The sequence below is a fragment of the Erithacus rubecula genome (genome assembly GCF_903797595.1).
Source record: "Erithacus rubecula genome assembly, chromosome: 19".
NCBI lineage: Eukaryota > Metazoa > Chordata > Aves > Passeriformes > Muscicapidae > Erithacus > Erithacus rubecula.
Window position 1 is genome coordinate 2,219,858 of NC_136671.1, and position 20,718 is coordinate 2,240,575.

Below are 20,718 nucleotides of genomic sequence, written 5' to 3' on the forward strand. Positions count from 1 at the left end.
GGGAGAGCCGCCCCTGTGAGAGCCGCCCCTCGCTCGTTTGTCCGCGAGAGTCACTCAGGCCGGCCCCGGCGCACCCGCGGTCGGTGCGGTGAGTGAGGCGGGAGTGACCCCGCGCCTGCCGCATCCCCTCACAGGGCCGGGCTCCCTCGCTGCTGCAGGCGCGCTTTGACGCGGCTCACCCCCAGGAACTCCCCAGCCCTTGGCCTTAAAGTGTCTGAGGGGGACCCTCCATCTTCTCCCCATCCCTCTGGGCACGCCTTCTCTCCCTGGTGCCGCCCAGCCCCGGGGTTTTGCCCCCCGGTGTCCCGGGACTGCCTCGGGCGCTCTCGCTGCTCCTGGATCTGAGGGCAGCCAGCACCCTGACTCCAGGCGCTTTGCAGACAGACACCGCCTCCCCTGAGGTTTTGCTGCTTTTTACTAGTTAATTAATTTTCTTTTAAGGAACAAACCGGCCCGCTGTGATAACCATCTCTGATCTCCAGATAAGTTGCTCCGTGCTCTAAGGGGCCGTTTCCTGCCTCCTCCTCGGCGGGCTCCCCGATAAGGGGCTCAGAGCCCTGTCAGCCCGGGCGGGAGGGAAGATGGAGCCGCAGCCGCTGAAGAGGAAGGAAACCCGGAAAGGACTCGGCGGGGCTGGGGCAGCACATGCTGCGGATGAGCTGTGTGAATTCCAGAGGGAGCTGGCGCCGGCGGCCCGGACCCGCTCCGAGCTGCGCCTCACGGGCACGGGCCCGCCAAACAACTGCAGCGGCTCCCTGGGAGTGCTACAAACCTCTGCACAGTGTGAGCTTAGCTCAGTCTTGTGACTTTGTTTAATTTGTGCTTTTGGTTCTCATCTTGCTTCAGGGCTGGCAGCGTGAAATGAAACAGCACTTGAAAGAAATTTTAAAAAGCCAATTCAAATGGAGAAATAGATTTAAGATGTCTGTCTTGAAGCGCTTAGCTGGACTGTTGTGCGGTGTTATTCCAGCTTTGCTGTCTTTCTTTCATGCTCTGCCTTTTCCAAAAGCTTAGTCATGTTTTTCCTCTTTGTTCCTCATCCTACATTGGCAACCAGTGCCAATGAGGTGTCTGGATTGGAACATATGGGCTGTGTCTCTGCAGACATTTACCAGAGTTCAAATAATCTAAAATGGAAGACTTCTCCAGTGTCATGTTTTAGACAAAATCATCCAGGAAAAGTCTCATCATTAAGATGAAAGGATCTTAAAGCAACCCCTGAATCCATGTGCAGCTATCATTTTACCAGCTGCTGACATACAGACATCTCCTGGGTGAAAAACAACAGCTGTTAGTCATGTATAGCAAAACAGTGACCTAGAGATGAATAATTACATCTGAAAACTCACATCTATGCAAAACAATTCTGTCCATTACTAGGAAAGCTTACTTAGTAGCTACACCTCTGATCCAGTCCTGCTGGTTTAAGGGTTTGTATCTGCCAGTAAGGGTCAGTTTTAAGCACCTGTAGACAGGCTAGAATAGAATATGAAGGTTATGATGTTTTCTTGTGTCATTTGAACAGATCTGGCTTGTTTTCTGTTTGACTGTGGCCAAAGTACAGATTAAAAGATGCACTTGGACTTGCAATAATATGCTAAATATTGTTTAAAAATAATTACAAAATATGTAAGTTAGCAGTGGATTTAGTAACACATAAGATATAAAAAGGAAATAAAAATTCCTGCTGCTTCATTTGATTGAATTACAATTTTTGTTAAAATAAAAATCAAATATACAAAATTATTTTGCCTCCATTTTATAGGGCTAGAATTTCAAAAGAGTTGAAACATGTCAGAAATAAGTAATATTAATAATAAATCAGTTTTTGTGCAATACTGCACAGGGCTGGACTGCTGCTGGAGAACCAACACACCCACCTTCCCATCCAGAGAGGATTCCTAGGCATGGAGAGGTTTTCAGATTGGAAGGAACTTTCAAATTAGATGTTCTGAACTTGTATCTATGCAGGCTATGTGCACCCTTCAAGTAATTCCCTCCTCAGTTTTATTAACTGTGGTTAAACTAAACCAGATATTTTAGGTAAAAGATCTCACATTCTACTTCCACATGAGAAAAAGGTGACTTGTTCATCATTCATGATTTCTGATAAGACTGGGATTCAACTTCCTAGACTGCAGACAATCATCTCAGGTGTATTACATCCCTACAAATGCATTTAGGAAGAATGGATGAATGTCTGATACCACTGTACCTTTTAGTACATATAAACACCTTTATACTCTTTGACTTCACCTGTTGGCAGCTGACACCCTCAGGGCATGGCCAGCTGTAATGCAGTGGAGGAGGTGGGGAGCTCAAAAGGGCATCAGCTGCCCATGAAATAAAAACTCAGTTGGCAGAATATTCCCTTGAGAAGGCCCTGTACCCCTTTCCCTGTGCCCAGCTGTTCCCTCTTCCTTTCACCAAAAGCTTTTGATCCCATCAGCTGGGCTGAGTGCCAAATAAATTGTACATGTGGCTCATCTCTAAGTAAGCAGAAGTAAATTTCTGTCAAGGATACAGACTACCAAGTACTGGGTATGCTTCCAATGCAAAATCAACGACCCTAATTTAAACTATGGGGGAAATAGGAAAGGATACACTGGATTTGGAAGTAGACAGCTGGAGAAGAAATACAGTAGTGAAAGCAGTTATGAAACAAAACTGAAGCAATCACAATCACTTCTGCAAATGGGGAAGCCTGAAATACTTCAGGATACAAGTCCACTAATTACAAATCTGGCAAATATGCCTGTACAGCTTTACCTCTGTGCTGGCAGGAAATAAGAAAATAGATCATCAAGAAACCTAATTACTATTCTTCTGGACTTCCCAATATATCAGCAGTTTAAGTGTTGGTATTTTGATCACTCACTTCTGGAAGAGCTGCTTGATTGTTCTCTCACAGACCAGAAATAACTTAAAGCTTTAAAGCTTTCTTAGTTCATTGTCCATCTGTCCATAATATCTTGTGTTATACTGGCTCAGAGAGCTTACTGGGGAAAAAAAAAAAAAAAAAGCCTTTTACTGTCAGATACAAAACTGACATATTTAGGACACCAGAGAATTTATAAATAAAAAAATAGAGAATCAGCTGGAAATCCCTATGAGTACACATTTCTCTTGAGGTAACAGAAAGCTTAAGTGGGCTCATGAAAATTCAGTTCCTGAAGCATCATTCTTGATAGGAAAACCAATCAATAATAATTACAGCCCTGTGTATCAACCTGTAATCCTTCCTGCAATTTGTTTGTATAGGTAATGGTAGTAAACAAAAAGTGCTTTGTGTCTGCTGAGTAAGAGAAAATTGACATTTTTAAAGCAAAGCAATTTTATTATTATTTAGCCTATGTGCTAGTTTGAGAAAAAGGACATGCTGACCTAAAATGAACTACTGCTAAAAAAATGATTAGGATGGTTTGAGCTAAACTCCATGTTTTTTACCTGAATGCAATACATGCAGGTAAGACAGTGCATACTGTAACTTTCAAGAGCCACATTATGCTCAGATGTAAAGAAATTTTGGGGATAAAAGCAAAAAGTTTTGTTTTAATAAAATATTGCCTGCCCTTAGGTTTAGTTATATAATTTAGGGTTACTGTACCATTAAGTACAAAAAAAAAAAAAAAAAGAGAAAAATAATGTAGTGCTAAGATAGATGATCATCTGCTTTAAGTAATTTCCTTGCAACTGCTTTCTAAGCTTTATATTCATTACCTTTGCACAGCATCCAACTGCAGCATTTAGTGAGTAATGCAAACACAAAATTGCATATGCTGACAAATGGAATAAGGGATGAGCTCTCTAGAAATCAGTACTCAAACACAGGGTAGAAGCTGGAACCCTCCCCTCACCCAAGTTTTCTCAAGATGTTTCTTTGGCTCATTAATTACTCATGACTGTCTTTTATTTTATGTAATCTAAGAATTAGCCTCTCAGGTTGGTTATTTGTAACAGTGAGTAATACTAATACCCTCTAGTGGTACATACAGGAAAAGGAGCTGGACAAAGAATGATAAGAGGCTAAGTAAGATTTCATCTAATAACATAAATAACCCTATATCTTTGTATAACACAGGGCATCACTGATCTGTCTAGAGGTGCTGGTTAAAATGGAAAATGCACTGCATTGAGTTAATGTCCATTAGTTAGAAACAGCAGGGTCTTTAATCACTTGTTTGCAGAGGAAACAAATTGCCACCTGCAGTCTGGAAGGAATGGTTCTAATGATCCCCAGGTCAGAGAGGTCCTTACTCTCAAGGCTACATTTAACTCCTACACATTACAAGTAACTCTGTAGGCAAAAAAAAAAGGAATATTTATCAGTCTCTAATATTGCAGTGTAATAAAGTCTCTATTTCTCTGCAGTCCAGAGTTCATCATAAAAAAAAATATTTTCTGAAAAAGCTCATAATCAGGCTTTGCTGCAGTTAGCAGGTGTTTTATTTGCCAACTGGCAAAGGTTCAGAGATGGAGGTGAAAATGGACAGTGCTGAAGAATAAAGTCCAACAACTGCCCCTCTTACCAAGAAAAAGCTATTGACCTTTTTTAAACAAATGTGCAACTACTCTTGAATCTTTTTCCAGAAGCCCAGACTACTAAAGCAGAGTAATCTAGGTCTGTTTTGAAATCATCTCTGCTTCCATAAACAGAATACCCCCAAGCAGGGGGGATATCCAGGAACTTACTGCATTTCTCTGAAGCAGCACATCCATGTGCAGCATCTGTCATGATGTGATGACACTTGACTAGTCCCATGTCATTCTGATTGTCACTGCTTTTGCCTTTCTGCAGCCCCATTACTGCTATAAGGTTTAAAAGCTTTTGGTGGTTTTTCAGGACCTTCTGGTGGCACTGATTACTCCACTCCTCCAAGAGGAAGGATCTCATCCTGTTCAGTATCACACTGGTTCAGACTTTAAATCAGCTTCTAACCTAACATTAAGCAAGATGGGGGTCAGGAGCCAATTATTTTAAGGCCCCATGAAGGATTTATTGTGCCTTATCTTTCTCAGCTGTAGTTCCTGGCATTAGTTCAGCTACTGCAGGGTCTTGGACCAGTGTAATCTTTCATACTTCTTGTTATTTCATCGTTTTTTTCTTTTGCTGTGGCAAACCAATCTCTGTTCTCTTTATTCTCTTCCAAAGCATATAATAAAAGAATGAAAAAATTGCCCATGTCCTAGGCTGGAGTAACTTTGCCAATACTGCTGTAGGATATAATGAAACTTTCAGCCACCACATCACTGTGTATAAAATGGAGACAGCAGTTTAAAAAGTTCTGACAAGAATTTATTAATTTATAGTTGAGAACAAATGTGTCTGACAGTGAAATGATGAAATTGCCATATTCTGTACAGAGAGATTTTTCTAGAAATCTTTCCACTGTGTTGACAAAACTTGCAGTATAGAAGTTCAGGAGTGGGTGTCGGTTCACAGACTCTCAGCCAGTTACAAGGATGGCTGCGTGCCCAGATGAAGGTTCAGACTTTCTTGCTACTGTTTCTCTATGTTCACTCTTGCTGAAAAACTAATCAAGCTGTCTGACACCTGGCCCAGGAGGGCAGCACTAGGCGTTACCTTCCTGTATTAAGCTGGCTAGAAAGTTTTATTACCCAAAAGAAAAGGGAAAAAAAAATCTCAAGAAGCTATTTTGAGCTAAAGCTGGAAGGAAAGAAGCTAGTCAAGCTGAGCCTTCTGTGCTTTTTTTTTCTGTCCATGCTGAAGGCTGAGAAAAGCCTCTTTCAAAGTACAAGAACCTCTATACAACTGGGAGAAAATGGCAGTTGTGTGGTTACTTTAAAAACACAGCTTTCTGGCAGTGGGCAGGTACTGTAAGTGCATTTTGTGCAGAACACTTGCAGATGGGTATATATTGACTGTCAATGGCATTTTGTGCGGAACACTTATTTTTAAAACCTTTAAATATTTTTATGTATATAAGAAAGACATATAAAATCTCTCAAGTACTTTCCCCAAGCCTTAATTTCCTCATCCACTGAAAAAAAAAAGTAAAATTAAAGTTTTCTAATCTTCACTTGAGTTGTCAAATTCCTCCCAGTCTGACACACTCATAACTTCTGATGGAAAGTCAAGATGATGCTTCATTCTGTCTGCGTGCCATTCTGAGAGCCACTTCTCTGTTTCCATTAAAATAGCTCTGGGCAAAGTGAGGACACAGGCAGCCATCCCAGAAATATCATCCTCCAGCTGGGGTCCCTCCTCCCAGCAGTCTCTCTCTGCATCATAAATGTGGACATAGTCCATGCGGATTCCCCTGTTGTGGGATCTGCCTCCCAAGACATAAATCCTGTTGTCTAGGACAGCAATGCCTGGCTCTCCATGTCCTGCAGGAAGTGGACAGACATTTGTCCACTGATCAGTGCTTGGCTTGTAGCAGGCAACCTGCAAAACAAAAGAGAAAAGAGAGAAGCCAAAAATGGACTTGTATCCTAGTGACAGAGGCTGGCCATAAGGTAAACTATTCAGTCTTTGGACAGTGTGTTGATGATGGAGACAGCATATGACCATCTAATACAAGTACAGTGCTCAGCAGAAAATTGTGCATAGCTGCCACATAGCTTTGAAATCACAAGGTCTGACCTTGCTGCTACAGTAACAGCTGTATCCTTCCAAAAATGTACACAAAAGTGAAAGAGATGGGGACATGTGCTAATACAAACCCAGACACGATACACCTGTTTGCATTAGAGAAAAAATGCTGGAACATACAAATATGACAAATCTGCTAAGCTGCCTCTGTGCCATATGTTGGAGAGTTTTAGATTTCAGTGGGTACCTACTTGGCCAACTGCTTTTGTTTGTAGGGACCTTCTTATCACTCACATACACTCTTCAGCTAGATTTAATGCTGCCATCTCCACTGGCTCTATAAAAACAGTTAATTTTTGTGTCTTCTTTTCAAGTCTCTAGCAGTTCTAGAAGCTGGAATAAAATTCAAAAGAATTCTCTTCAGATGCTCCTTACCATCAGAAACTGTACATTTTACTTGGATTGTACAACTGCTATCCAACATATCCTTAACAGCTCTGCCCTGCAATTACACATTGGTAATTCAAAAGTTCTCCACTTAGAAAAAATTAATGTAAAGACAGCATAAAATAAATTTAACCAATGTGCTACTTACTGGGCATATGCATGCCAATGAAGTTATCCATCAGAGGTGTTTTAAAATTGATAAGAATTCCAACTGCTAGAGCTTGAATGCTTTGTGGGTGACAAAATATTAAATCAATCATTGCCAGTTCTGCAAGTGAGGTGTGAAGAGGTCATGCAGCAGCCATCGCTGAGCAGACACTTTCATGTGCATACTTTACACCCAAGTGCCAGCAGCCACAAGAACCCGAGAGGAGGCAGAGGCGTGGCCTGGCCTCACCTGGTGAACGTCCCTCCTGTAGCCAGAGTCGTTGTTGCTGCCCCCGATGACGTAGAGCTTCCCCAGCAGAGCAGCCATGCCGTGCCACGCGCGCCTCACGGGGCCGTCAGCCAGGACATGCCAGCGGTCGGTACTCGGGTCGTAGCACTGCAGCTCCTTCAGGTAATCCTCTCCCCTCCTGCCACACGTGATGTACATCTTCCCATCCAGCGCCGCCCCCGCGTGCGCGTACACCTGCACCGCAACAGCGGGAGGCTGCACTTATGTGCTTCTCCCACTTTTCAAACAGGGAATCGACATGAAGGGAGTGATATTCTTCATGAGATCAAAAACAGAAAGGATTTTCATATGGACAGTTCTTTCTAAGATATTATAATTGTCAATTTCTGGATGAAACGCACTAGAATTTCTGAAACTTCAAGAACTGCAGCATTCTCTGTCTTTATTGTTCCTTGATAAGAAGATCATTCATATTATAACTTTACTCCCTAATCTACTTGGAAGCATTTTTATTGGTGATTTTTCTTATACAAGCAGTGTTATCAGAAATGCAAATTACTCTACTTAGCAGCACTCAGTTCAGGCTTTTTATATTTTCATAACTGACACACAGTTATTATTTGTTTTATTAATAGTTTTAAGGATTAACACAGTGGAGACAAAATCAACAAGAAACAGGAAAAATAAGCATTTAACTGAAAAATGTAATTTACATATGCTATTACTTCTTGCCATCCATTTACTCCATATACAGTTTACCAGCAAATTAAAAGTTACACCTGAGAAAAACATTTAGCAAGGTTAAATCACGATTTGGGGAACTGTGTAGTGTATGTGGCTAATGCACTCCTTACCTCCTTCTTCAGAGGTGCCACATATTCCCAAGTGTTGGTTTCAGGGTCATACCTCTCCACTTCCCTCAGGTCTTCATGGTAATCTCGGCCTGCGACGGCATAAATATAGTTGTCCACGACACAAACACTGAGGTCAGCGTGCTCCTGCTGCAGGGACTGGATCTGGAACCATCTGTTGTGTCGTGGGTCATACCTTGCAAAAGAGTGGCATCAAAGAAAGTTATTCCTACAGCCACAGGATCACTGCTGGAATACCAGACAGCTCCATGGATGTGGGTTACTGCACTGTCTTCAGCTGAAATTGAGCTCATCTCTAAGTGATGTGAAATTTGGCCTTGTCAGCATTTTATTATTAGCAAACTTGTTTTATTCTATTTATAGAAGATGTATTTTAGCTGACATAATTGTGCTATAAAAGCCTAGGTTTTCCATTATCTTGTAAACTGCTGTTGGGTTACATATCACAATTTCTGTTTGCAGAAAGCCATTCTACAAGGTAACAGTCTAAAAATAGCACAAAGACTGAATCTGGATCTTCAAGAATACAAGAACAGCATAAGTATGTGGTGGGTTCTTTGATTCCTGTCCCCAAATATTTGCTGCTCAATAAGTGGATCTCATGATTCACTTTCAAGTCAAACTATCTCTCCCATCTGGAAATTTTAGTTACAGAGAAAACTGGTTGAGAATTGAAACTATGCATGCCATAAAATAAGAGCAACTCAGCTAAAGCTTGTAAAAATGAGCACAATATAAAGGCAAAATGTAAAGGTCATGAAGATCTAAGCCTGATCCTTCCTCCTGCTCCTTTCCCTGTCACACAGTAATATAAAAGGACTCTGGAATACTGCTATCATGCACACAGATTTTTGAAAATCTGTTTGTAATAGCATTTTATTTAAAACCCTTCTGTACTGGTATAAAAGCAACACGTAGAACACTTCCCCAAAATGCTATTTAGAGAACATCTAGACAACCTAGAGTTCAGGCTCATTACTGCTTCCCACACCTTTAATACTTCCCTCCTCCAAGGCAGAAAGAAGCACGAGTAATACTCCTGATGAGTAGCTGTTTCTACACAGCTCGGTCTGCTAAGCACTGCTGGGAGCTTCCTGTTACTATGAAACTCATTTCTTGTGTTTTCTTTTGGTGAGGTTCCTGTTCAGTTCCTAATCTTTTGGCTGGCAAGTGTACTGACTGTCTACTGGCTTACAAACTCAGAAGTAGGCAGCAGGGTGGCAATAAAATTAATAGCAGGATTATCCTTATCTTACCTCCAACACCTTGACTCTGCTCGAAAACCACTTACATTGTTGTCTCCACCAATTAAATACACAAAATTATTGAAAACAGCAATCCCTTGGTTGGACATTCTGGGGGCTAATGCAGCTGTAAAGTGCCTCCACTCCCCCAACAAGGGGTTTAGGTACTTGGCTTGATCACTGAGGACAATGGATGGAGTAGAATGCATCCCTCCAAATCCCACTACACACTGGAACTCTGATCTCAGCTGTGTCTGGGAGCTCTGAAGCATTGGCTGAAGACATTCGTTCTTGTGGTACATTAATGCATCTGCAACTGTATCTTTTAAAGGACATGGACTTAATTTGTCATGAAGCCTTTGCAGGATCTGGGGTTCCATCAGAGGAAAACGAACAGTCTCAAGTAACTTAAGGGGCTCCATCAGGGAGACCTGATCTGTCTCCAGTTCCTCTGGAGAATAATGATAAAAAAGTGCTCCATCATAAACTTCAAACTCATAGTTAACCTCCAAACGGTTGCTGCTGAGAAGGGAGTAGACCTTCTGCAGGGGTAGCTGTCGGTACACTTGTGTCCTTGAGAAAGCTGTAAAGTTCTTCAGAATGTAGGAGTCCAGCTGCTCACTCAAATGCCTCAAGTCATAGTGGTCAGCTAGTCTGTACACATCAAGGATGTTCTCTTCGTCTACCCAGGACATGAGGAAATCACAACAGAACTTAATGACTTCTGGAATCTGCAAGAGAGAGGGGTTTTCAATTTCAGACACCACCTGCCCCCCCTTGAGAGACAGGGGACTGAAGCCTGGGATGACTGTAAGGACAATGACTGCTCTCCTCACAGTCTGACCACCACAGACACTTGTGCCCTGTTCACCTTTCTCCAGAGAGAGAGAACTCAGTGTGCCTATGGAGAGGAATATAATACAGCTCTTCTAGCCATGCTGTACTGCCAGACTGAGTTTGGCTTCAGGTGCAGCAGCAATGTGTCTCCCAAAACCCGTGGGACACTGGGCAGCCAGGCTGCCTGCCCTGCAGAGCAGCCAGGAACTCAGACACAGAGGGTACAGTGATTACAGACACTCTGTATTTGTTTGTTCAGAGCACTACAGACATACTAGATCTAAAATTGTATCAAGAGCACAGAAAGCCACTGGAAAGGAAAATGAATATTTAGTATTGTCTTCTGAACACAATTTGAAGTTGTATCTAGCAAGAGGAACTACTGGCGAACAGAACTAACTGCTGTCCAGGAGCCCCTCTGCTAACCAAGTGTGTAAAAACCAAGCAAAGCAAGCACTCACAAAGTTATTTAGTACCAAAGCCTTGTGCAGCAGTTAGCTGCAGGGGAAATCAGAGAAAAAAATTAGAGAAAAAAACTTGTCTTAAAAGCACATGAACCCTGCACTTAGTGCAAACCATAGTGGCAGGATTTTCTGTAGTGACAGCATCAGGAGAGGTCATGTGCCTGTGGACTCACTTGGGGAAGACCTTGAGCAGCACAACAATTTCTGAGCAGCAAACCCTATTCTTGACCAGGGATATTCTGTTTCAGGGAAGCTTTCATAAGCAGAGCAATGAAAATGAATGCTATCTAAAATACTCCTCTAGATGAAATGGGGAATGTTTTAAGTAATGAAACCATTGGCACAAATGAGATGTGCAAGTACCCATTCATTGTTCCTACCCTCCCACAGCTAGTTCCAGTGGATACAGAATCCCAGAAATCCTTCTTATCATGCCCATGCTCCTGCTCACCTCTTAACCCTCCCTCTAACCAGACACCCATGTTTTCTGTTTCTTTCATCACTGCCTTTGTCTCTTGTTTCTTTTTAGTCACATTTCCCAGTACCTCACCTGAAGTTGACAGGCTGCAGCTAAAGTTTCTTGTACACTGTTCACACTGAGTTCCAGCTCAGAAGTATAAATGAAGTTCAAGATTTTGCACATTGCATTGTAGGAGATGCCATGAATATGAACTTCTTCTTGTTCCATCTCTCTCAATCCTCCTGCAAACATTCCTCTGCAAAACAAAGGCACATGCTATGGCAGATTTGCATTGAAGCAATCTTCAGTTTGCTCATCTTATGTTGTCCTGGGAACATAAAAATATTCAGAAAAACAAAAACCTAGATAGACACTTTTATGTGATTACATCTTCTCTAAATTAATAGTACAGGCCTTTAGGACCTAAGAAAGTAACTCTTCATTGTGCAGGAAAACAGTAGGGGCAACCTAGAGGGTATCTAGAAGGTACAGTTCACAGGTGAAGGGCTTAAATATAGACCCAGTATGCATGGATAGTCAATGGCCAAAGGCTGATACTCTGAGTGTGGGGGAAGAGGAAACACAGAGGTACTTGGGATAGTGGGAATTTTTTTCTAAGTTCTTCCTTCAGTTAGAAGTTTGTCTGGATTGACTTGGGTGTTTGCTTTATGAAAACAAAGAAACTGCTAATCAAATGGACCGGGGACTGCCTGGTTTAATGGCCAGCGAGTCACCCTACAGGCACACAACAGTGACCCACCTCCAGGGAGTTTTTGTGAATTATGAAATGATCACCACAACGGGCAAAGTCTTACAATGCTAAGGATATGTTAAAAGCCACTTAGAGTGCACTTAAGCAGAAGACACCAGCTCAGAAAGTCTCTCCTCTTTATAAACCTCCAAGTACCACAGTGAATTTAGTGGAGGTAAGCTCAGTGTGCAGGAACAAGAGCTTTATTTCTGCAGAGAAATAACAGAGAGATGAATAAAGCCATTGTTAGTATTTTGAAACAGCCTCAGCTCCATCTCACGGCTCCGAGTTTTGGTTCAGAAGGAGTATGGCAACACAGAAGATTTGGACGCCACAGTTTTGCCCAACAGTCAGACTGGTACATGTCACTGAAATGTACCTGAAGTAGTCACAGGATGCAGCCAGCAGGATGCGATGAGCCTCGATGGGTTTGTCCTCCACCAGCAGCACCACATCGAAGAGGATGCTGCTGTCGCGCAGGGAGAGCAGCCCGCGGAGCAGCGCCTGCGAGTGCTCGGCGCTGCGGTAGGTGCTGCTGCCGCGCTGCTGCCGCGCCGCCCGCCGATCCTCCGCCATCCCCGCCGCGGGCGCGCTGCAGCGCAAGGGAGACACAGCACCGTCACCAAAGCCGCCCGCGCTACAAACCTGCTCCGAGCCCAGCCTGACACCGAAAAGAACCCCTCAGTCAATGGAAACGGTTCTGTCCCGAGCAAATGATTCCAAATCCTACTGAAAACAGACACGTGGACATCAGCTCACCAAAGTGGCAGAGTGAGGTTTTCCAAAAACAGGTATTCTGACTCCTGGGTTTTCAGAGCAGTAGCAGATTTTGTGACACATGGGTATTTTTTTTCTTAGCAAGAGTTTCACTTCCCAATCCATTACCAAACCCCCTAGTTTCTTTTGCAATTCTGCATCATCTGCAACAAAAAATGGACCACATCTTTGCCAAATCCCCAACTGCCTAACATTCTCAGGTAACTTTTCTGCAATATAAACTGCACCTTCCATCTTTCTCTTAATATTTTACCACAGAATCAGAAAGCTCTCCTCTCTCCATGTGTTTGCCCTTTCCATTTTCTGTAGCTGAACACATTTCCAACTGTAATTGTGCAAAATACTGTATGAAACTGCAGGCTTCAAAGTGAGGTTTTTTTTTTTTTATTTTGGCAACTTCAAGCTAGCATGCACAACTACTTTCCACTTCCCTGTGACTCCCTGCAGAGAGGAGGTATTTCCTCCAGAATGGGAACTGTCCAAGGCTATCCTGTACCTTTTCCTGGGGCTGCCACTGACACACTGGGAAGGTCCCCTATGGCACATTGGGAAACATCTGTAAAAAGCCATCTGGAAGTGATTGTGTTTCATGTCTATGGTTAAGCAATCGAAATCTCATGAGTCCTTTTCTACCATCCTGTAATTTACCCTGTCTATTGTCTTTGAAGAATGTCAGAAATTGCAGCAGTCAGAGCTTATAGACTCTACCCAGTTGTCAGAGCACATTAAAAAAACACCCCCGATTAGCAAAAGGAAGTAAGTGAGCTGATATGGCTGCTAACACATTCATAAGATCCTCTCTCCAGCAGCCTAGGAAATACCTCAGTGCCACAAGGGATAGTCACAAGGGGTTAGCAGCAGTCAAGAAAGCAAAAAAGAACAAACCCAGCAAATCCAAACAAGCAGTGAAGAAATGGAACCCCTGTTTAATTGTGCTAGCCACAGACAGTGAGTGCAACACTAGAGACCTCCCAAAATACTGCAGGTGTTCTGGGTATGGGCAGCAAGGAAGGAGCTCCCCAGGTGACATCAAGAAATACCAAAATGTTTATTGTTCTGCCTGAGGAAGGTATCCTACACTGCCCAAAAGAAAAGGAAGGTGGTGTTGCATGGTGAATAGGAGGAAAAATACTCTGAGAAATTGAATTAATGTTTATCTGCTCTTTGCCAGCAAAAGTGAGACAGCAGCTCAGAAGAGCAGCTCTGACAAGACAGCCTTCTGGGGAGCACTCAGGTTGATTAGAGAAAACCATCCATGATCAGCTGAAGAGATGAGTAATGGGTTATTTTTCCTGACAGGTTGATGCTTTTCCTAGAAACCAAATGAAAGCAGACAAAACATTACTGTATCATTGCATTTGTTCCTGGGGAATACTAAGAGTGATGGATTGAGGCAAGGGAAATAAGATAATAAGAAAGGCAAGTGAAACAGTGAGTGTTATATGATGTTGATCAGAAATTTCCCATTTCACTACAAGGAAATAAATGCAGCAAAACTGAAGCAGGGTGGCCCAAATGAGGAAATAATTAAGATTAACTCTGTTAATGCAGTTTAATGTGGTTAAAGCTCGTTACATCTTTTCTTAGAGGGCTGTATTAAAAGAAGACCCTACGGAAGTAAAATCGCTGTAAAAAAAAAAAAAAAAGAAGTAAAAGCAACAAATTAACTATTTTCTGAAGCAAAGGACATTTCAGGAGTGGAGAAAATAGCATGGCCTTTGATACAATCTTATAGTGTATCATATACTGCAGTAATGGGTGGAAGAGGCCAAAGCAAAATAAGTGACTGATAATAAAACTACACAGGCCACTGAAACCCTGTAACAAGTGTTAGCAAAGAAATGTATTGTAGGAGAATCAGGTTACAGAGAGAGACAGACATCCATGCAGAGTAGAGTGGAAAACATACAATCATGCAAGCCTTTATTTATTTAATTAATAAGACTGTAGATAGTTATTGTTCAGAATACATTCTCTGTCCAAATAATCTGGAAAAGGAGCAGAAAGGGGATGAAGCTTTCAGCAAGTAAAGCCCCAGAAGAGATCTGATCTTACAAACATGGTAAGTGAAACCAGGAATATTAAATGGTATTATAAAAGAGAGAAAATAGAAATAAATTAAAAGGATAAATCATTCAGTGATTCTGTAGCCAGTATGAGCACTGGTGTCTGAATAGCTCCCAGTGACAAGTGGGGGCTGTCTTGGAGATCTGCAGGGAGTTTACCTCAGTTAGTTAGAGTAGATACAGACTTGAATTATGCCACAACCATTATCAAGAGCTGAACAAACCAGCTCTGCTGTGACCACCCAGTGTGGTCAAAAGAGAGCTGGGAGTGCAGCTGAACCATCCTCCACAGCTGATTTTTGGCTGGCTAACAGCTGAACCCACAGATGCTTTGCTATGCTCTACTTTCTGAATTCTGGCAGTCCTGACCTCTTGTTTTCAACTTCTGCCCCTGGGCTGTACCTTGGCTGTCACTGGTGAGCTGGACTGTCCCTCAGGGTGCTCACTCGTGCTTGTACATCATTCTAATGTACTCTCAGCTTAGGAAATTAAAGGCCAATATTTATAGTATTTGTCTATAAAATCTGACATATGTAGTTAAGTCTTCCTTGAGCCAAAACACATTTAGGCAGTTTTGGTTGGTTTGGTAGGACAGTTCTGGATGGAGAGACAGAGCAGGTTTGTTCCCTCTGTCTTAAGCTTCTCTGCTGTCAGCTTCTTGCTCATTGGAAGTTCCTGAGGCCTCTCTGCTCTCTTACTTCTGTTATTGTGAAAGCAGCTCTGTGACTAAGACAAGTTCTCAGAAATTTGAATCATATGCTTTCTTTCCTTTCTCTTCTCAAGCAAATTTCTCAGTACTGGTCAGATGTTAGCAGTGGGCTTCAGTGGCTGAGTACTGCAGACCTAACCCTGCAGGTGGAAAAGATGAGGAATTCTTTGAGTTCACTGTTTTTCTTTAACAGCAGCAAAGATAAAAAGCATTGTCTCATGTTCTGTGGAATGTTGTCTGCAGAAGCAGGGAAGTCCTTGTTCCAATCACTTTGAAATTGCAGAGAAAATCAGGCTAGACATTTGCTTTGCTGGCTGCACAATGTATTTGAGCCTGCAGTTATGTTAGTTTGTGTTTGTGTTTTAGAGGATGTGGGTTAATGTAGTGATTAATTTTAAGGTATTAGAACTGAGTTTCCAATATATAAAGAAGGAAGCAGATGGGATCAGTAATTGTATGTGCATGTCTATAGGCAAGTGTTGGAAGATGTTGACTGTTTGGTCACTTTGAATCAAGGAGTTAAAAAAAAACTACAACAGGCAAAAAAAATCCCCCATAAATGGAAAATCCCTCAGGGCTACCTAGAAACACAAAACTGATCTTTTTCAGCAGACTGAAATCTACATTCTGTGTCTGGATTCCATCTGAGAACCAAGAGAAGGCAGCCACATCTTGCAATGGAGGGAGCACAAAAGAACTTGAGTACTTCCTCCTCTTTCCTGTACTATAAACAAAGTTCACTGTATCACTAGTGGTCTCTGGCGACAAGCCAAAATTATAATAAACATAGTGAGAGCTACAGTGTCTCAGTGACTTGCAGATAACTCTGTGTGATTGTCTTGTATTCAAATTCTACAACATGCTTCTGCAGATTATTGGCAAGAAGAAAAGTAGAGGTCTTCAGCTTCTGATTATTCAGCTAAATAATTCATTAACTACCCATGAAAAGTCACAGTGATTTTTAAAAATAAAATCCCCTCTCTGATCAGCAACAGAATACTTTATTTCATAATAAAGGTATGTGGCTTATGACTGAGGAAGTTGCCACTGGGACAGGAGGAATTTAGGGAATGCACTGTAATTTGATCAATGGCAAAACAGTGAGAAACTGGTATGGTGGTTTGCTCTTGTGCTCACTGAAAATCCTTATTCTTCTAAGAACACAAGGTCTAGAATGGAGTAACTCAACTGCAAGCAGAGGGGAAGGAAATAGTTAAAGGCATGGCAACACAGATATGGTAGAGGAGAAAGCAGTGCCTGTCCCAGTGATCAATTGTCACACCATGGTGCTCTGTGCTGTAGCCCAGCCTCTATTGCTGGGTGAGGGATCTGTGCTTTAGCTCATGCACTGTGCTGGAGTCTCTGGTTGGTGTTGTGTGCTGTGATACACAAATCTTCACCCCTTGTATAGCCAGCATCCAGGTCAGAGAGATGCTCCCAAAGTGAGGTGCATGTGTGGGTTTGGGGGTGTCTTTTTGTAAAGTTATGCTGACAGCCTCAATTCTCCACTGCAGAGAAATGGCTGAATGCAGGAAGGATTAACCAAGTTAGTTTCTATGGAAACTCCAGACATTTTTGCATTCCAGAGCTCCTGGCTGTCAGTTACATCACTACAAAGAGGAGTTTTACGCAGATAGTGATATTTTCTTGTGCATCAGCTGTGCCCAAAATAAACTTGAGCTTGCTGGTGTCGGGTATCCAAACCTGTCTAGATGACTGCCATATGGACAGGTGGCTCCAGCCTGGTGGGGGTCCCATGCTTTCTGAGAAGTGTGGAATAATTCAGACTGGAAAGGAACTTGGGAGGCCTCTAGTCCAATCTGTGCTTGAAGCAGGGAAACCTTCAAAATCAGGTCAGGATGTGGAGAGCTTTGTCTAGTCAAGTGCAAAATCTCCATCCTTGTCAGAAAAACTGATTGCTTAACCACCAGATTTGTTTTCTTCTTTAACTGTCTGAATTTTTTTCCTGCAATTTGTGACACTTGCCACTCATCCCTGGCATGGTGTACCACATTGTTCTACATTGTTCTGTGCCCACTAGGTCATTTAAAAAATGTCAGCTGGCTCTGCCCTTATTTTTTCTGCCCTGTACTGAATGAATCCAGTGTTCTTGTGCTTGTATCTTCTTATGTAAGTCTTCTGTATGTAAGTGCTCCTGCCCTCTATGGCTCCTCCACTGAATTCCCAGGTTTTTCTTTCAGTAGACAGTTCAAAGCTGGGCACAGTATTCCAATGTTTTGGGATTATGAATGCTCAAGAGAGTGGGAAATAATAATTTCACATGACCTATTGGCTGTGCTCTTGCTAATACAGCCCAATATGAAGCTGAATCCCACTGGAGAAATCATATTCAAATAGCTGCTCCTTGAATATCCCCAGGATCTCTTCTTCTGAGGCTGCCTTGTAGCCAGGCTTGTCTCCTACCTCCTGTGATATCTGGAGTTACTCACAACCAACATGACTCTGCTTTTACTATTAAAAAATATGTAGTTCCTCTTAGTCTCCTCTTAGAGCTTGCTGTCCTCTTTCTTACAGGTTATATTCATCAGAGCTTTTCCCTGGCACAGAACAACCAGTGTGCTGTGCTGGTTGGGATCCAAACACATTAGGCCCTGGAAAGTCTTAATGCATTGGAGGAATTTGAAAATCTGTGCCCTGAGGCTTCCCACACCTTCATCTCTCCCTAGGGAGTAACAAGGATTAGGATTTAAACAAGCCTTCAGCTGCAAGACTGACAAGACAAGCTCCAGGGCTGGAGCAAAATGCTGGTTCTGCTGAGTCTTGGGGGTTGCAGATGCCAGCAGGCAGAACCTGGCTGTGGACCAGAATTTTAGCTGGGCAGAGGACACACAAACAAACAAACACATCAACTAAGTCAGGGAGTGTGCAGAAAGGGGAGGCAGCTGGGTGCCTGCCAAAATAGCTGGGGAAACAAATGTGATGCCACAAACAATGTAAAATGAAAAGCAAAACTATTGTTCATTCTAACTGGAGTGCAAATACCAGAATAATTCACCAACTGTGTGACAACTTGTAATGGGCACTTGTGAGACTGCTACACAGAGGACAACTGAGTTCATGTCAGGTGTAAACAAGACTTCAGCCAGTTTCACACTTTTTCAAGGAAAAGGGAAGAAAGGTAAAGGGAAGGCAGAAGCTTTTATCAGTAATTCCTCTTTCAGAATCCCTCTATGCATTCATAACTGTGCAAAAATAAATATTCTAAAATACTCCATTTTAAGAACCTTCTACAAATACAAGAAGCAATCCAAAAACTTATTTTGACTGAGGTCCCCACAAAAAGAAAGGAAGGAGGATATCTGGTATTATAAAATATCTCAGCATTATTTTTGAGCACTCAGATGATGACGTGCTTTTGCCTGGTCTGTACACACAGTCTTCCCTTACATCACTAATGTAAAATAAGCAGAAACATGCTCTGAATTGACTTTCTGAGCCATTTTCAGTTTCTAGCATTAGTAGAATACTTGAAATGTGGGAGGAAACCAAAAGGTGTGGCTTGGCAAACAGCTTTTGCAAACTATGCTGTCTCACAAATGTTGGCATTCGTTCCTTTCAGCAAATACCTGGGGGGTTTTGATTTTTTCCCCCTAAACCCCTTCTAAGACATATACAGAATAAAACAACTCATTTAGAATGCATATGACAACACCACCATGGAATATATCTATATTTAAATAAACAGATATTTAAAAATATTTTTTCCTCCCGTGAATAGTAGTATAACCTAAAGAATATGAGTTTTCTAATTTGAGTGTTTTACCTTATCTGTAACAGATTTGCAATTTACCCACATTCTGTAGTGTTTTCTGTTGTGTAATTTTTGTGTAATTTATAAATCAGCCAGTATGCTCAAAGAGTTTTGATAAACTCAGGTAGCTGCCTGAGTTGAACCTGATTTATTGAATTGCTTAAATCACATAATGACTTTTTAACTATTCTTAAAAACAAGGAGGAAAAAAATTAGAAAGTAATTATTTCCATGCCAAACACAACACTTAAATGACCTAGAAGAGAGCAAAGGCCTCTTCCAGCACTTTCCAACTCCAGTTTCTCACGAACATGAATTTTTTTCATCTTATTCACCATATCAATTTTGTTCTAGCAGGTGTCTCTGAGGTTCTAACCTATGACTTAGACATTTCTCAGCGACACAGAAGGAGCATTTTTCTGTGCAGGGGAAGGTGACCTGGAAGTGCACAGCACCCACCGAGGCAGCCTGGCTGCAGCCCAACCCAGCGGGTTTGCCCAAGAGGGCAAAGCCAGCTCAAGCACAGTTATGGATTTACTTTCTCTTGCCGGGCTGGCAATGCCTTCGCAGGTGCTGACACCTGCACACCCCTGCCGTGCAGGCAGCTCGGGGGAGCGGCACGGCTGTCCCTGCCCGGCTGTCCCTGCCCGGGTGTCCCTGCCCGGGTGTCCCTGCCCGGGTGTCTCTGCCCGGGTGTCCCTGCCCGGGTGTCTCTGCCCGGGTGTCCCTGCCCGGGTGTCTCTGCCCGGGTGTCCCTGCCCGGGTGTCCCTGCCCGGCCCCACCTGCCGGGTGTCCTCAGCGGCTTCTGCCAGGGCTGGGGCTGCCCCGGGAGCCGCCACCGCCCCCGCCCTGCTCGGGCCGTGGCGCCTCGCTCCCGTTATCCCCCGTTACCCCGCGGTGTCCCCGCGGCGAGCAGGGCAGAGGACACGGCCCGGGCCCGCGGGGTCGGGCCGGGACGCGCTCCCAGCCGCGGCCCCGGGGCTCCCCGGCCCCCCGGAACCGCAGCGCCGGTGCCGGCAGGGGAGCACCGGGCGGCCCGGGCCGGGCCCGCGCTCCCTCGCCCCCGCCGCAGCACCTACCGAGAGCGGCGGCGGCGCCTCCGCCTTCATGTGCGACCCGGAACCCACCAGGCGAGGGAGGGGCGGCCGCGGCCGGAACCGGGAAGGGCGGCGTGGGCGGCCCCAGGAGCGCCCGGGCAGGTGCGGCGGCTGTGCCCGGTGAGTGCCGGGCGGTCACCGCCGCGGGGAACCCGGGGCTGCCGCGGCCGGGACCCGCGGGGCCAGTGCGGGGCGCGCCCGGGCCGCCACCGACAGCCAGTGCTCTTGAGCCGGACTACATTTCCCAGAGAGCCTCACACCGAGCAGG

General features: G+C 43.6%; 1 protein-coding gene across 4 annotated transcripts; it reads right to left on the bottom strand.

The window, feature by feature from the left end:
- Positions 1-5,274: 5,274 nt before the first annotated feature.
- Positions 5,275-20,698, bottom strand: KLHL22 (kelch like family member 22). 4 transcript variants are annotated; one of them, XM_079322814.1, is made up of 8 exons: positions 20,382-20,698; positions 12,408-12,574; positions 12,038-12,237; positions 11,368-11,533; positions 9,529-10,247; positions 8,255-8,447; positions 7,401-7,634; positions 5,275-6,409 (listed from the first exon to the last, which is right to left on the bottom strand). In XM_079322814.1, the coding sequence occupies exons 4-8, from the start codon at positions 11,527-11,529 to the stop codon at positions 6,032-6,034; spliced, it is 1,686 nt and encodes a 561-aa protein (XP_079178940.1). In that variant the 5' UTR covers positions 11,530-11,533; positions 12,038-12,237; positions 12,408-12,574; positions 20,382-20,698; the 3' UTR covers positions 5,275-6,031. The 4 variants fall into 4 exon arrangements, with proteins under 4 accessions (XP_079178940.1, XP_079178937.1, XP_079178939.1 ...); XM_079322811.1 differs by lacking the exon at positions 12,038-12,237 and having other exon boundaries at positions 20,382-20,687; XM_079322813.1 differs by lacking the exon at positions 20,382-20,698 and having other exon boundaries at positions 12,093-12,237; positions 12,408-12,542.
- Between the last annotated feature and the right edge of the window lie 20 nt (positions 20,699-20,718).